The sequence below is a fragment of the Ammospiza nelsoni genome, chromosome 17 (assembly GCF_027579445.1).
Source record: "Ammospiza nelsoni isolate bAmmNel1 chromosome 17, bAmmNel1.pri, whole genome shotgun sequence".
Taxonomy (NCBI): Eukaryota; Metazoa; Chordata; class Aves; order Passeriformes; family Passerellidae; genus Ammospiza; species Ammospiza nelsoni.
The window spans coordinates 7727942-7743046 of NC_080649.1; the positions used below are offsets into that span (position 1 = coordinate 7727942).

A 15105-nucleotide genomic window follows, 5' to 3' on the forward strand; every position below is an offset into this window, starting at 1 on the left:
TATTGAAATAGTTTTTGACATATACTTGCTTCCTATGCAGATAGAAAAGTAAGATGTCCTCAGGATTCAGATAAGCTGGAAACATTGAGAAAAAAGCTGCCTGGCTATGTTTTTTTTGCTAGAAATTTCCATTAGAGAAAGGTATTTTTCAGGCTGTGACACTTCAAACTGAACTAGCTCACTTAAAATATTCTGAAATGCCTAAGGAAGATGTTTAGAACAACTTGCACCACCTGATAATATTTCAGACAACACAATGGACAGTGTAAATGTCAACATCAACAACCTGGCTTACAACTGCACCATTCCTTATGCTGTATTTTAGCCATTTCAGTCCTACAAGTCCTATAATTCTTTTAGCAGAGTGAGAAACCTCTCAGAAAATTTATTTCAGTTTCCAGTGCACTTTTGAAAGTGTGAAAATCTGAGCCTGAGCAGCCCCGTTCCCATTCCATCCCTGCAGTCACTGTGAGCAGCTCTGCAGGGCCAGCTCCCCACACTGTGGCAGTGCCAGCTCTGGTTCTGCTGCAGTGCAAAACCCTTTCTCTGTGCTCTGGGAGAGTTCCTGAGCTGGGGAAAGGCACAGGGACAGAAGTGGGCAGAACAAAGTGCCCCAGGATGCCATTTACACAGCAGGGCTTGCAACTCTGCACTGCTGCCAGTCCCAGGGCAATGCCAAGAAAGCTGTTCTCACAGAAAGCTGGATGCAGGAAAATTACAGGCACTTCAATCCCAAGATGTTTGTGTGACTGAATGTATGAAATTTATCTGCAGAGAATGCCCAATTTAAGGAGGCACAATATTAGAATTAAATAACACAATCATGCCCAGTGGCAGCATGGTCAGTACTTTGAATGCTTTTAGAACATCAGCTCCTGTTTGAAGTCCTGAGGCATAGAGGAACTGAGGCCCTTAAGTGCTGTAACAGTGAAGTTAAGAAACAATGAAATCTCACATCTCACTTCTTCTGGTACTGCTATTTCTACCTGAATAGGTCATATGGGTTCTCCTATCAGAACAGTTCAATTTTTTAGCACTATGTTTTAATCTCCTTACTGTATTTCTCAGATTTTTTACTCCTTACTCTTATTTTTTGAGAGTGAGAAAACCTGATTAAACTATGCTTTAGTCACATGGACATTCTAAATCACAGGACACTACAGCCACCACTGCAATAATGAGCACCAGTGGGTGATAAATTTCTTTGGAGGTGAGCTGGGGGTGTTCTTGAGGAGCACAACTGTTTCTGCTATTTCTGACCTGCTACTCCTACTACAATAAAGTCATCTTCTACTTGTTCTGCCATGCTCCTTGGGAATGCAGCTCATTTGACAGAGTTTATCATGTCTGTGCTGCAATGCTGAGGCACAGATGATGGCTAAAGGAAGCACTGGAATCTATCTGAGAAGGGAAAATTCAAAAATCTTCAAAACTTAGAGCTTTTTTCCTATTTATTTAAGCAAAAAGTTAAAACATCCTTATCATCTCATTTGGATGGCAGACATCATTTTCCCTCATCTTAATGTACAGGACTGATGTTTTGGTTTGACACTTGGTTGTTTCAGCATAACAGTGAATAAACTATGACCTACTTTGTGCACTGCTGGATAACACAACTGGCTTGTGACAGTAGCTTAGGAAAGGTTTATGCTCCCACACTCTATAAAGAGTACATTTCTTCTTCATAGAACTATAAGAACTACATTTAGTAATTTAAACAGTTGAAAACAGTAATGAAAAATACTACAGACTCAGACTATAAGAAGATGAAAATCCATTAAAGAAAATCTGTTGGAATAACTTATTAGCAGGGGCTTAGAGTAAAATATATATATAGAAAGGAGTTTCACCCTAGCCTCCCAATGAAATGCCAAAGAAGCCTGAACATGAAATTGGAGCCACCAGCAATCTTGCTGAAATAAGACCTGACTTTTAAAGAGAAAGTTTTTTTATAAAGTGTTTATAATTTTAGCCTCTTACTATTGGAAGTCTGCCTGTATACAATTATTAGTGAAACCTTTCACTCCAGGAAATATTCAGTCACTAGTGATAGGGAAATAATCTACAGAATACAGATATATTAACCAAACAAATGTTAAAATGGAAATTATTCCTACCCATAGACACTCCTGTAAGTCATGAATCTGAGATGGAACTGTCAGAGGATCACTCAGAGGAAGAGGCTTCTGCAAAATGGATTTTAAAAGTGGCAGGACAAACCTAATTCTCCAAATTAGGAGCAGAGTTTGTCAAATGACAAACTTGCTTTCATGAATGTAGAGGACAAAAAGTTTCAGGGCACTTTTTAATTTACTTATGATCAGATTAACAAAGCAAGAGCTGACATACAGGGGACTTCCAAACACCAACATTCAGAGATGGGAAATATGAGCTAAAAGATCTCTAGCAGAATTTGTTTGTGCAATGCACCATTGCTTTCTTCATATTTTGACAGGAAGACTCAGAATTCATTAAAATATATTTGAATGGCATTTTTACAATTCAAGTGTACAAAAAGAAGAGAAATATGGGGAGGTACAAGTTTTGGAGCAAGTGAACAACAGCCATGAACACCTGAGTTAGGAGAGAAAAAACTACAGAGAATTAGATGTACTGGAGACTATTATTTAAAAGTATCCAAGTGCCCTCCACATCATCAATGACCTGAGATTTATGAAGAGACAGCCACAGAAACACAACAGTTGATGGAACACAACCCTGGACTGAGAAGAAAATCAAGAATGAAGGTAACCATTGCAGTGCATTGGTTGCAACCAGTGCATTTCCAGAGTATCTGATTAATGCAGGTTTTTTTCAATGTAAATACTCAAGAAAGAAAAAGAGAATGATGAAAATACAAAGAGCTGACCAGAAACAGAAATGATCCCAGAGTGGCAGGTCCTCAGCTAAAAGCATTTGGGGATTTACAAGCAGAAACCAACATGGGCAGAATCCCAGAACTCCAGATTTGCTGGGCAGCTGCATGAAAACTGCATTTATCCCCATTAGCCCCTCTTATTTCTGACATGATTCCAGCTTGCAAAATGTGATAGGTTCTGAGAAGTTACCAAATTTAAACTCTTGTGCAGACTAAACCAAAGCATCAGGTAAGAAAGCAGACTGGTGCCACAGGGAGGGCTCCAGGGGAGCCAGCACAAGCAGCTCCTGGGCTCTGCAATGTGCCAGACAATTTTTGTACCCCCTGACTCCCATTCCAGCACTCCACTACAGCTCATGCTCTTTCTCTCCCTGCTCCACTTCCCCTCTTCTTTTTTTTAACCAAGAGTCTCAAATCTTGTTTTGCTGCAGGACTATTTGGAGGCTTTATTTTTCAGCCTTTTCTCCAGGCTTCTGGAGAAAAGCTCCACATCCCATACTTAAAATAGAAATTTGGGGTTTGCTTATCTAAATGGTTTACAAAACCACCAGCAGCATTTTCAATAAAAATGCTGCAATGTTTTTCACTTTTAAGGTTAAAAGCAGAAAAAAGAAGAAGATTGCAGAACCCATGAAGAATTTCTCCTCTCTTTAAAAAAAAAAGAAACAGAAAAAACAAAAAAATATGTTTATATAATTCCAGAAAAGTCACTAAATTGCAATTTTCCTTTTTTTCCACTACAAATGATTATTAACAAGTGCAGAGTGATGAGTGAAAATACAGCTTTGGTACTGGAGGATTAGTTCAGACTTGTGCTCACAGGCCCACTGCTGTGCCTGTGTGAGCACAGTTAGAAGACCACGTGCTGCAGTTTATCCAAATGATCATCTTTCCTTTTGATTTTTTCAAACGTTCCCAACGTAGTTTCAGAAATTAAATGTTACTACTGTAGTCTTTATAAATTTTCAAAGATGTCTGAGTCCAGGGTGTGGACTAATAAATTGGATTCTGTACCATGAGTCTTATGACTTTTATCACTACATTCTCAGCTGTTAGTGCCAAGATTAAACTTTCAGAAACATCTCAAGCATTTTGAATTAAGCTTGATGAAAACCACCAGCGCATACTCTGCCTTCGGTACTGCTTTGTTCTTTGATTTTCTTTTTTCTCTTTAAAAAAAAAAAAAAAGAAAATTTAAGGTCTTCTTCTGTGTAAGTTAAATTTTATACATGTGCTTTTAAAGCAAAAGCAATCATATATATGCCCCCATTTAAAACCACTTTGACTGCAGCAATTTTGCTTTCAGACAGAAAAAAAACAAATACCTGTAAATACAGTCATGTTTAAAAAAAAATGGAGAGTGAAATTATTTTAAGTGCAGTGTCCTAGTGACAGCAAGCAGCCTTCCACTTTTAACCTGTTTATAAAGCTTACTTTGAAACCATATTAGAAAAAATACATTTAACATATAAGATTCAATATATATGTGTCTGTGTATATAAATCTGTTATATAGTATAACAGATTAAAAATGTAAAACCATAGACTATGAGGAGGTCATCTCTTACAAGAACTCCATTATGAGATTAATTAAAGAATTACAGCTGCAGTAAAAGGAGGGCAGATGAAATTAGAAACAAATTATTTTGTTTAAAATCTTCCTCAATTATTTCAACCACACTTGGTGAAAGTGGCAAGGGAAAAAAGAAACTCTCACATAAAACTGATTAATTCCTTACATTTTACAGGGCTGAATTCTCCTAAATAAACCACAGAGATGCAGTCTTTAAGAAATCCATTACCTATTCAGAGTATGCCTTTTCCTAATCCAACCTGCAGTAATTTTAAATATTATCTTAAGCCTAGTGTAAGATTTCCCATTTATAAATACATCCTCTTTTCAATATTTTCTTTGGGAAACAAATCAGTTTTACAAACATGCAGGTGGCTGTAACTTCATAAGGATGTTTATGGAATGAATTTAAAGAAATTTCGTAGTGTAGCCAATTTTTTTTCTGGGTTCTGAAATTAATTCTGCTTTGATGTGATATGATTGCATACAGGAATCCTTCAAAAGAATGCAGACTGGATTTCTCCTGTTCAGTTTAACTTTACTTTAACTAAGCTTTTGAATCCCTCCTCATGGTTCAGGTGGAGCCATCACAGCTGCAGCAGGAGTGAGTGACTGCATTTCTTTGCTTCTTGACACTGAGCATCTGTTCCTGCTCTAGCACCAGAAATATGCAGCCTGTTCTCCCTTGTATCTCATTCATATTTGCAAGGATTTTCCAGACCACCTCCATTTTGAGTTCTTCAGAGTATTGCTGATGCATCTTCCCAAGGGAGAAGATTATTGCCATGAAAGAAGTATTTTTTAAATCTCTCCAGATAGGTAAGTAATAACTCCTACTGCCAAAGGAAAAATAGAGCTTGAAAATTGAATAGAATGTAAAAGAATATTCCCTCCTGTATCTGGAAATCACTCCCCTCACCTGCTGCGAAGATTACTTTCTGTCTTATTTTGATTTAAGTACGTTTTCCACACACTGTGCCCTCTCTTACATAAGTGCCTTGCAAAGCCCAGGCTATGGTTGATTTATAAGACCTGCCAGCTAATGGGGTCACAATTGGTATTGCCATAAACCCAGGAATTTTTTCCTTTACTGTTTTCCCTAAGAATACTGATTTTTAAAAGTAAAATTTCACAAATTTTGTGCAGGTAGGAACAAGGAAAAAATCCCTTGGGAGATAACATAGCTGAAAGTAATATTTGTGTAACAGCAGCAATGGCCTTTCCAACAGCAGAGAGGCAACCACTGCAATAGAGTGTCAGCAGTGTTTGGTCACATAAGTGATGAAGATTTTGGTGTTTTCATTAAAAAGTTTAAATATTTTTGAAATTCCTTTCATTGTAGGACAGACACTTTCATTTCCAGTGCTGTCCCATCAGTACTAAATCTGCACAAAAGGTGCTCAGAACCACAATATGCCATTCACTCACATCCTCTGGAGGTTGAGTTTTAATTAACTGTATTTTCTATAGAAAGCAAACAAGTTTTTAATTCTGTAAAAAATTGTGGAACAAATTTATCCCATCAGCTGTGCTATATTAGAGAAAATTCCTTCTCCCTTCAAGTCTAAAGGTGTGAGTCACTAAACTGAGTCTTTAGTGTTCTACTTATCTCTGCATTTTCAGTCTGATATTGTTCAGAGTAAGGACTGTCATACCTTAAATATAGATCATTTTGTGGAATGTAATTTTACACAGCAGTGGAGCAGTATAGCAAATAAAATGTCAGCCAAGAATATTCTGGCTTTATGATCCTGGATACATGCTGAAACACACTTTTTTTTTGCACTCAAAAAGAAATTTTGCCAGAATATGCATTAGAAGAGGTGAACAGTCCTGCAAGGTGCTATTAATGCATAAAGTAATTTTCATGCAGTTTCACACTTTCAATCCTAGAGCACTTTGTGAAATTAATAATAAAGAGTATAAAAGATGGACTGAGGGAGGCCTAAAGAAGTTCACAGGAGCAAAAACAGGGAAGTATCTTCTTCCTATCTTCTTTTAAGTATCACATACAAACACATTTTCATAAAATCATGGTTTTACCTAGAACAGACCCTTGCAATAAGGTTTCATTGTGCTGAAATCCCAACAAAGCAGACTCTGCCTGTTAGCTCACATTAACTGAGTCTTTGGCTGATATTTCCATGGAAGGTATGCTGATCTTTCTAGTAGTGTCAATAGAATCACATTACTGCTTGAGTCATCATTTTCTAAGAGCTATTTGGCAGCTCACCATCCATCCCCTACAGTTAGATTCAACCCTGTTTACAGATCTAATAAACAGAGTTAGCTATATACAAATTAAAGAGATCCTTCGTTATTTTTTCTAATATGGTTAATTTAATAATAAAATGCTATATCTACTTAAAAATGCAACTTTTTCTTTTTTGACCATGAATCTTAATGCTTTATTTGTGATATCTGAGGTTTTAGTAACAATAAATGCTTTGTCTGCTTGATACAAATAGTTCGGTGGTTTAATTAAAGAGGATTAATTGAATTTACCAAATTAATGAATTCAGTTAAACCAAATGCTTAGAAAGACAAGGTTAAAAAGTAGTTGTGTTCTGCTATTCATTATTGTGTGAGTGTTCACAATCCACTCCAGCACAAAGTCAGCTGGTTTGGATGGTGAAAGCAGTTAAACTAACCTTGCTGACTTTACACTGAAATAGGGTTTAATGACACTAATAAACAGCAGGGTAATGAGAGCAGAAAAAAGAGCAGCTGGAGCACTAACAAAATGAATTATGGCATCACAGCTGAGATTGATAATGAAAACCCCTGGACAGTAACTTCTCCAACCAGTACAGCTGTTTCCAAACAGCCATCTGCCTGGGCCCCAAGGCTATTTGATGTGGGGATACTCTTAAATGAACTCAGCAGAGCTCAGTCAAGAAATTACAGAAACATTGTGATAATACTGAAAGCTGATGTGGTATTAGCAATATAAACTTATACTGGTTGAAGAAAAAAAAAATTGAAAAGTGGTAATTTTGCAACTTTCTTTGATGTGATGAAACAGCTGCGTGTCCTAGAGTCCTAAAATAAACGATTTGATGACAGGAAAGCTCTGTGAGAGTGACTAAAAGGATATTTGTTTTTCCTTTTGAAACAATTGGCAAAGGAAGTCTTATCACTACATAAGTCTCCAAAACAACTTAAGTATAGTTTACAGGAAGATTAAATTTCTTCAGACAGAGGAGATTTTTAATCAATTCAACTGTCAAATGACACAGTCCACCCTCAACCCCTATTTTTCTTCATTGCAGCATTCTGAGAATGGTTCGCTTTGTCCTCAGAAAATGAACTTGTAATTTTTCCCTTTAAGATTTTACATGCATGAAGACTGCAAACTATGACTGTGTAATCATCTCACATTCATCCTTTGCCACACTGGTGTGTTGTGAATATATAGGTTTGTCTCTTAGAAGTGAGAAACATGAATATCTAACTTTTACTGGTATTATGGACAATGGAATGTGAGAAAAAACATGCCTTGATGAGATGATAAAAATATTAAGAAATTGAAAACAGAGTCCAAACCACAAACATTAAATTGCAATCACTTAAAAGGCATTAGCAAGCCTGCAAGGTCAACCTCTATCATTATCTCCAGAAATGCAATTTTCCAACAATTAACGCTGACAGAATTAACCATGTATTACAAAGAGAAAAATTCATCTTTTATGTTTTAAATTTATAATGAGAATAATTTTATGATAGGAAATTTGAATTCACTGTTTTCAGATACTTAAAGCCAGATATATCGGTGGTTTCTTTTAAAAAGAAAAGATGCCTACATTTTTTTACCAAGTCAACTCAAAATAAACTGTAGTAGAGAGGCTATGAAATCCCACTTGAAGAAAACTGGTTGCTCTGCCAAAATTTTCTTTCTATGTCAGTCAAGTCTGCTAGAAGACAATGCCTCACTGATTTTGTCTTTTCATCATTTTTGTGGACTGTTACATTATTTAATCTTCTATGTTTAAGCTACTAAAACCAAGAATTCTACTTCCCTTACTGCATATGAACACCCCATATATACAAACAAATATAAACACAGTTTTGCCTTGTTATGATGTATGATTTTGTTCCTCACAATTAATTATTTTCATTAAAATATCCTATAAAAGAGCCTATAAAATATCCCTCAGGCAATTTCAAGGATTGGTAAATAAAACCTGCTGTTTCATAGATTAAAACTGTAATATAAATATAAATAAGTGTTTGGAGAATCTACAGAGCCTTTGTAACAAACTCCTGTCACCAAAAATTATCACTCTTCTGTAGTTCAGGGCAAAGATGATGATGATGATTATTTGTGTGCTTAACTGAATGGTAACTTGGCCCTGTCAGTAAAGCCTTGTCCACAAACAGGACAAAAAAAAAAAAAAAATAATACATTACAGTGCCAGAAGCAATCTGGCTTTATTTCTCTTGGCAGTTTTTTTGGTTGTTTGAGTTTGTTTTCTATTTTTTTCTTTTTAGAACTGTACAGACCAAATTCTGCTGTAAATAACTACAGGAAAATGCCAATAGAATATTTACCAGATAAAAATCCCACAGTTCAGAAAAATTATACTACAACCCATCTGGCAACAATCAGCTTTACATGATGAGTAGCTGGTAGGTGTCTAATCCTGCCCTAGAAAATACTGTGCCAGCAAATTGTCATAGTTTTCCAAAAGTATTGCATTTAAGCCCTATATTGTATTTTTCATTGCCACTTTCAGCTGCACAGGCAACTCAAGTAGAGTAAGTATTGACTGTAAAGAAACAGCCAAGCATTTCCACCAGACATTACCTTCTCTCTCAGGATTTGTGTTCTACTGTGTGGCCTATTTTTTAGTACAACTCAAATTATAAAAATTCAACACAATGTAAATAACAAACCAACCAACCAACCAACCAAAAAAATCCCACAATTTAATTCACTTACCTTTGGCTTCCTGTTTAGCCCAGAATTTTCTCACCACATCATGAATGTACCTCTCCTCTCTCAGCTTCTTTTGCCACTTACGGAGCTCTTGTATTTCACTGTCACAACGAACCTGGGAAAGGAGAATCAGAAAAGAAAACTAAAATTATATACCTTTGTGTTTTCCAGGATGAGGATACAAATTTTTTCACAAGGCTATGGCAGGGAAAATATGTGACAGCCATCCTCTCTGCTGGGCCTGAGGTAAAAGCAAAATCCCAGAGGTTTACAGTTTTCAGCTTATACAGAAATAAAATCCACATAATTGACAAATCCAATTGAAAACATAAATATGTCTATTAGGGGATCACTTTGATTACCAAGGACTCCTGGGAATGAGATTGCAGTGAGATGCTAATTCTTTGAGTTAATTAAAATTTAAAGCCTTATGCTGAAGGGTATTAGTGCCTTTAGAAAAGCATAACACTATAAAACCAACGCACTGACCAAAATAATAGAGCAGAAGAGGAGCATGAAGGGTCATGCAGAAGAAAATTTATTCCATCAACCTGATTCACACCTGCCATCAGCTGCAGATAGGCTGACTGGCAATCCCACCCACACAATTTTCACAAACAGGAGAACCATTAATCTGTTATTTAAAGTAATTGGCCTGCATTACATGGTACCTATTCTTTGTCAGTCAATCACCCTGTGAAAGGCATAATTCTGCTTCCACACAAGAAAAAATAAAACAAAGGCCTTGACTTCATTTAGATGTAAGCTGAATTTTTCTAGAATTGTTTCTGTACTGGTGTAGTTCCCACTAACATAGAAGTGAACTAGCTCTGCATCAACAGCTTTTACCACTTCCACTTGTTGTAAGCAGGATTTGATTAATTAGCAGAGTGTTGCCCATGGTTGGCATTCACACAATTGCTGCCTCCAGTGCATGAGATCCTGTCCAGAACAGCAGTGGAAAGGGACAGGCCAGCGTCACCTTGGACACTGGGGATTATTCTCTTAGTCATACTCAAATTGTAAGAGAATTATTTTTAAAATGCATTTTTGGGGTTTGGAGTTTTTTTCCTAAATGTTAGATATAAAAATGCAATTCTGTTTCAGGACTACATTCAGAGAAGCTGAGGCTGCCCCATCCCTGGCAGTGTCCAAGGCCAGGCTGGATGGGGCTCTGAGCATCTGCTCTGGGGAAGGTGTCCCTGCCCATGGCACAGGGATGATCCATGATGATGGAACTGGATCATCCTTAAGGTTCCTTCCAACCCAAACCATTCCATGATTCTAAAGTTCAATGTCCCAGTAATCCACTCTGAAGTGGAGCAACACGGTAGAAACAAGCAGCAATAAGTTCAGTTTCTCATGGACACATTTTTGCTTGCAGGAAGATAATGACTTATTTCCCTAGAAAATTTCTAAATAGAATTTTACACATTGTATTCTTACAGGACATGGTAAAGAGTTTGCTCTGTGACCTGAACTCTATGATATGCTCTTCTCCATTACACTCTGCTTTTCTCCCACTTTACTGACACATAGAGAGCAAAAGAGCACAACTTAGTTTTCCACTAGTTATAGAAAACCCCAAACATTAAAGAAAACAGTTTAAATTATTTATCAAAAGTATTCTTTCCTCCCAGGATTTCTCCTCTGTGCTGCAGCTCAGAATGCAATAAACAGTAGCTGAACTCCCATAGCACTTTTCAATCCACTTAGGAGAAGATAACTTGCTGTGTTTCAGACAGTGCACTGGCAGGGCAGAAATACAACACAAGGTTACTCAGTCAATAAAAACAGACAAGACTTTTGCTCAGTGACTCGAGATCAGATACACCTTAGAGCTCCAATAATATTGCATTATACTGATATAGTTCTGTTTTATCTTCTATAAAAGTTACAGGGGCTTCTTACGAGGTTTCTATGAATTTTTACCAAATTAAAGAAATTACAGCTACTAGTGACATCAGCTATACAAAAAAAAAAAAAAGATAATGTTCTATTAAATCCATCAAATACTATTTTCAAACATAAAATATAATCCAAACACAGGATAATTTCTTTAGGCTTGCAAGAGACATTTTTTCTTTTATGCTGTCATGTATGCTTTTATAAGCCAAGTAATTCCTAAATAATAAATGGAGTTTGTCTGCACAGGAAAGGGTTAAGGAAATGCTTATGTGGCACAAGGACAGAAGTGCAAGAGGCAGGGAGATGGAGAAATTACTACCTGTATATCTAAATAGAAAATTTCTGAAAACATGATGTGTCCATTTACAACCTCAGCTGTGTAAGACCTGTATTTTGGCCCGTGACAGGGCACAGCTGTCTCTGTATCTTGAAAATAAAGACAATAATTCTTAACAGTTAAAAGATAAAAGGCAAGTATAGTAGCTTCTGTATAGTCTCCCTAAGCAAATAAAACAGTGGCAGTGCAGTGAAATACCCAGGGAAATGCAGAGTTCTGAGATAAAGGCAGAGTCAGATACTCAAATACTCCAAAGTCAGCATTAAATCCAAGCAGTAAAATGAGCTCCCAGAACAAAGTGTCTTTTTAGAAAGTGACCAGAAAAGGAAAAAATAACACAGATATGCCACCCACAGTAAAACAGGTGACAGGAATGTTACAAAATACCCTAACAAGTTCCAAATATGCTTAATAGATTATAGTTCAGCATAGTTATAATGCAGTTTAGCCTACTGAAAATGCCTTAGAAAGTTCTTCTGCTTTGAAACCAGAATACAATGCTAGCATGATGAAAAAGCCATGACTTAGCAGCAAAATCTCCAGGCAAATAAAGAGAGAGTCAAGAATCTTCTCCAAACAACTGACATGTGTCTCCTGCAGCCCAGCCCTGGAGGAGTCTTAGCTTTGAAGGGAGAGTTCACTCCTACACTTGCTGGAAATAACAGAGAATATTTCTGTGACCTTCTGGGTTTAAGCCTTTGCTGGTAGCCACAGCTTGCTGGAAAGCAAGATAAACTGTGATATAAACTTTATATAAACATATATAAACTGAAATGGTTTTTATTTTATATTGTGATAGCAGAAGCACAACTGCACCTCGTGAGATACAAAGCAAAAATGGAGCATTTTTATCTTCAGCTTTTGCTCAAAGGATGTGTATAAAATAGCACTGAATATTTACATGATGCTGTCCAATTTCAACTCTAAGATATTACAAGATTTAGTTCAAACCCCCATGCTTTCAGTGCTAGGTGAGAACATGTAGCACAGCAGATAAGGATAACACTAAAGGTTCACTCACAGACATCAGAGGAAACTCTATTAATGAAAAATTTCTGTTAGTCTGGAATAGTTATGCAAATTTTAAAGATTAAAAAGAGCCCATTAAAAAAAAAAAAAGCACTAAGCAAACATTCTCCAGCAGAGGGGTGAAGGAATAGATAATATTTTGCTGGAAAAGTGCCTGGAAAATTGACACCAAGCTGAATATTGCCTTGGCCTGTGACAGATGAATGCAACCTCAATAAAAAACGATGGTGGGAAGTGAAAAGGAAGAATTCTGATGACAGAGCTGTCTCAGGTCTTACTTGAGTGCTCCTCCTGGCCCTCAAGGAGCCCTCTCAAGATGATGTCCTCCTTTCTGTGATCTCCTCAGAGAACTCAGCAGCTCTATTTTCCACTGCTATTTGTTCTGTAATTCAGTTCTCAATTAAACTTGAAATAATTGTCAGAGTGCCCATCAATGTCTTTGTATGAAATATTGTAGCAAGGACTTGGTTGATGGCAGCCATTAATTAATTATTACTACAACAATTAAACAAGTGTTTTTCTGAAATGTGCTGCAGAGAAGGATGAATTTACTCTTTTGATCATGCTTTATTTATCCAGAGTTTTCAAGATTCTGTAGCTTTTTTCCTCCTTTACACAGAAAACCTTTATTGCCTGATCAATTTTTGCATTTTTTGCCATGTGTTTTTGATATTGGCATGCTCAGACAGCTGGAGGTAGCAGGAACAAGTGAAGTATCAAGAGAAGACTGATGCTCAGTCAGTTATATAACTAGATAAACTCTACTGCCTGAATCAATATGGTCAAGAAAATACCTCAAAAAATGGTCTGAGTCCATAGAAGATGTGTCTGAGAAGACCAAGAATGAGGTACCTGTCTCTCCATCACACTGTCATGGTATCTGTGTGCTCATGTTTAATTATCACAGAGTCATTTTTTATTTCAAAAGCAGTATTTCAAAATTCTAAATCCTCTTAATTATAAAACAAGGTTTAATGAAAAACTTTAGCAAATAGTTTAAAATTTTGACAGAAAAATATCTTCAGAATGCAAAAAGGCATTATTTGTTAGTATTCAGTTATTATCAGCTATTAACATTAATCAGTGTTAGCTGACTGAGCTATTTATTTTAAAAGCAAATAATTTGAATTCTTTGGCAATTTTTCATAATATACTTATCATTAATGTGATTAAATCCCATTTAAGCTTAGTGTTCTCTTAATCTGCAAGCCCAAGGATAACACACTGCCCTATGTAGTAATTTGGTACTAATGATTTTTATTTTATATTCTGATTGCAATTTTTAATTTTTAAAACCCCATGTTCTTTCACCTCAAATAAGGTAAAACATTAATAGCTAATTTTATAGCCTGAATTATTTTTTATGTCTCCTGCCTTTTATAGCTAGAATTTCTCTCTCATTTCTGGGAATTAGTTTAGAATGATAAATACCAGTGTGAAAATCCTGAAGTTCATCTGTGCAAGGAAGGATTGTGCCCTTCAGAAGCTTTCAGAGCAGCAGAAGATATCTGAGCCACCTTGCAGTGTTCAGCAAACAGAACTGTTATTGGATAATGGCTGCCCCAACTGTAAGGATGCCTGCAGGGATACTGTCACTGCTAATTAATGTTTGTGTCAATGCTGTCTCTGTTTAAAAAAAGAAAAATAATGGGAAACAAACAAGCAGAAAGAGTCACAAAAATCCATCAGTCAAGAAGAACATTTCAAGGTATTTCATTGTCTTTGGCTGCACAGCACATTATGGGAGCCACTTATATATTCATGCTTGTTAAAAATAGTAGAGAACTTAACAGGGAGTGTTTTAAACTGATTGTTATTTAAAGAACACCTGACATCCAGCGATGTCTCACTGTCCATCACAACAAAATTGCTGCTATATCTGGAGGCTACTTAGAAGCTTAAGTTTTGATAAAGGAAGTCAAAGACATTTCTTCATCACCAAAGTCACCTGAATTTCAAGTCCATTTCTTCCTGAAGTGTGAAGGTATTAGAGATTTAAAAAAATACATTTGACAGGATTTTTTTCAGGATTTTCAAAATAATTTATTTTGTATCCTAGGGTTAGCATGGCTGTTACCCCCCAAAATAATAGCACTGGACAATTTTCTTTGTATTTATTTTATGCACCTTGCTTTTCCCTCTTAAACTGGAATGGCACTAGTGCTGTGTTACTATTGAGCCTTACAACATCTGCTTGTCATTTTGTTTCCCTTTTCCTTGAAAAAGAGCCTTCATGCCTCTCATTAATCTCCTGTCTCATTCTTGGTCTCAATCTCTTGTCCTTCCTCTCTGGATGCTTTTATTTCTCAACAGACCTCCCCAATCCTCCTCATGCATCTCCACACTCACTCACACATCTCTGCATGAAGCAAAATAACACTCCATCCTTGAGAACTACCCAAAGCAACTTGGGCAACAACAGTTAAAGAAAGAAAATTGTTC

General features: G+C 36.5%; 1 protein-coding gene across 1 annotated transcript in view; it reads right to left on the reverse strand.

Moving 5' to 3' along the window:
• Positions 1 to 15105, reverse strand: part of IQCK (IQ motif containing K) — a 34826-nt gene that overhangs the window by 3086 nt on the left and 16635 nt on the right. The window contains exon 8 of the mRNA XM_059484119.1: positions 9393 to 9504. Coding sequence (XP_059340102.1) covers positions 9393 to 9504 — 112 coding nt within the window. The remainder of the gene's footprint in view (positions 1 to 9392; positions 9505 to 15105) is intronic.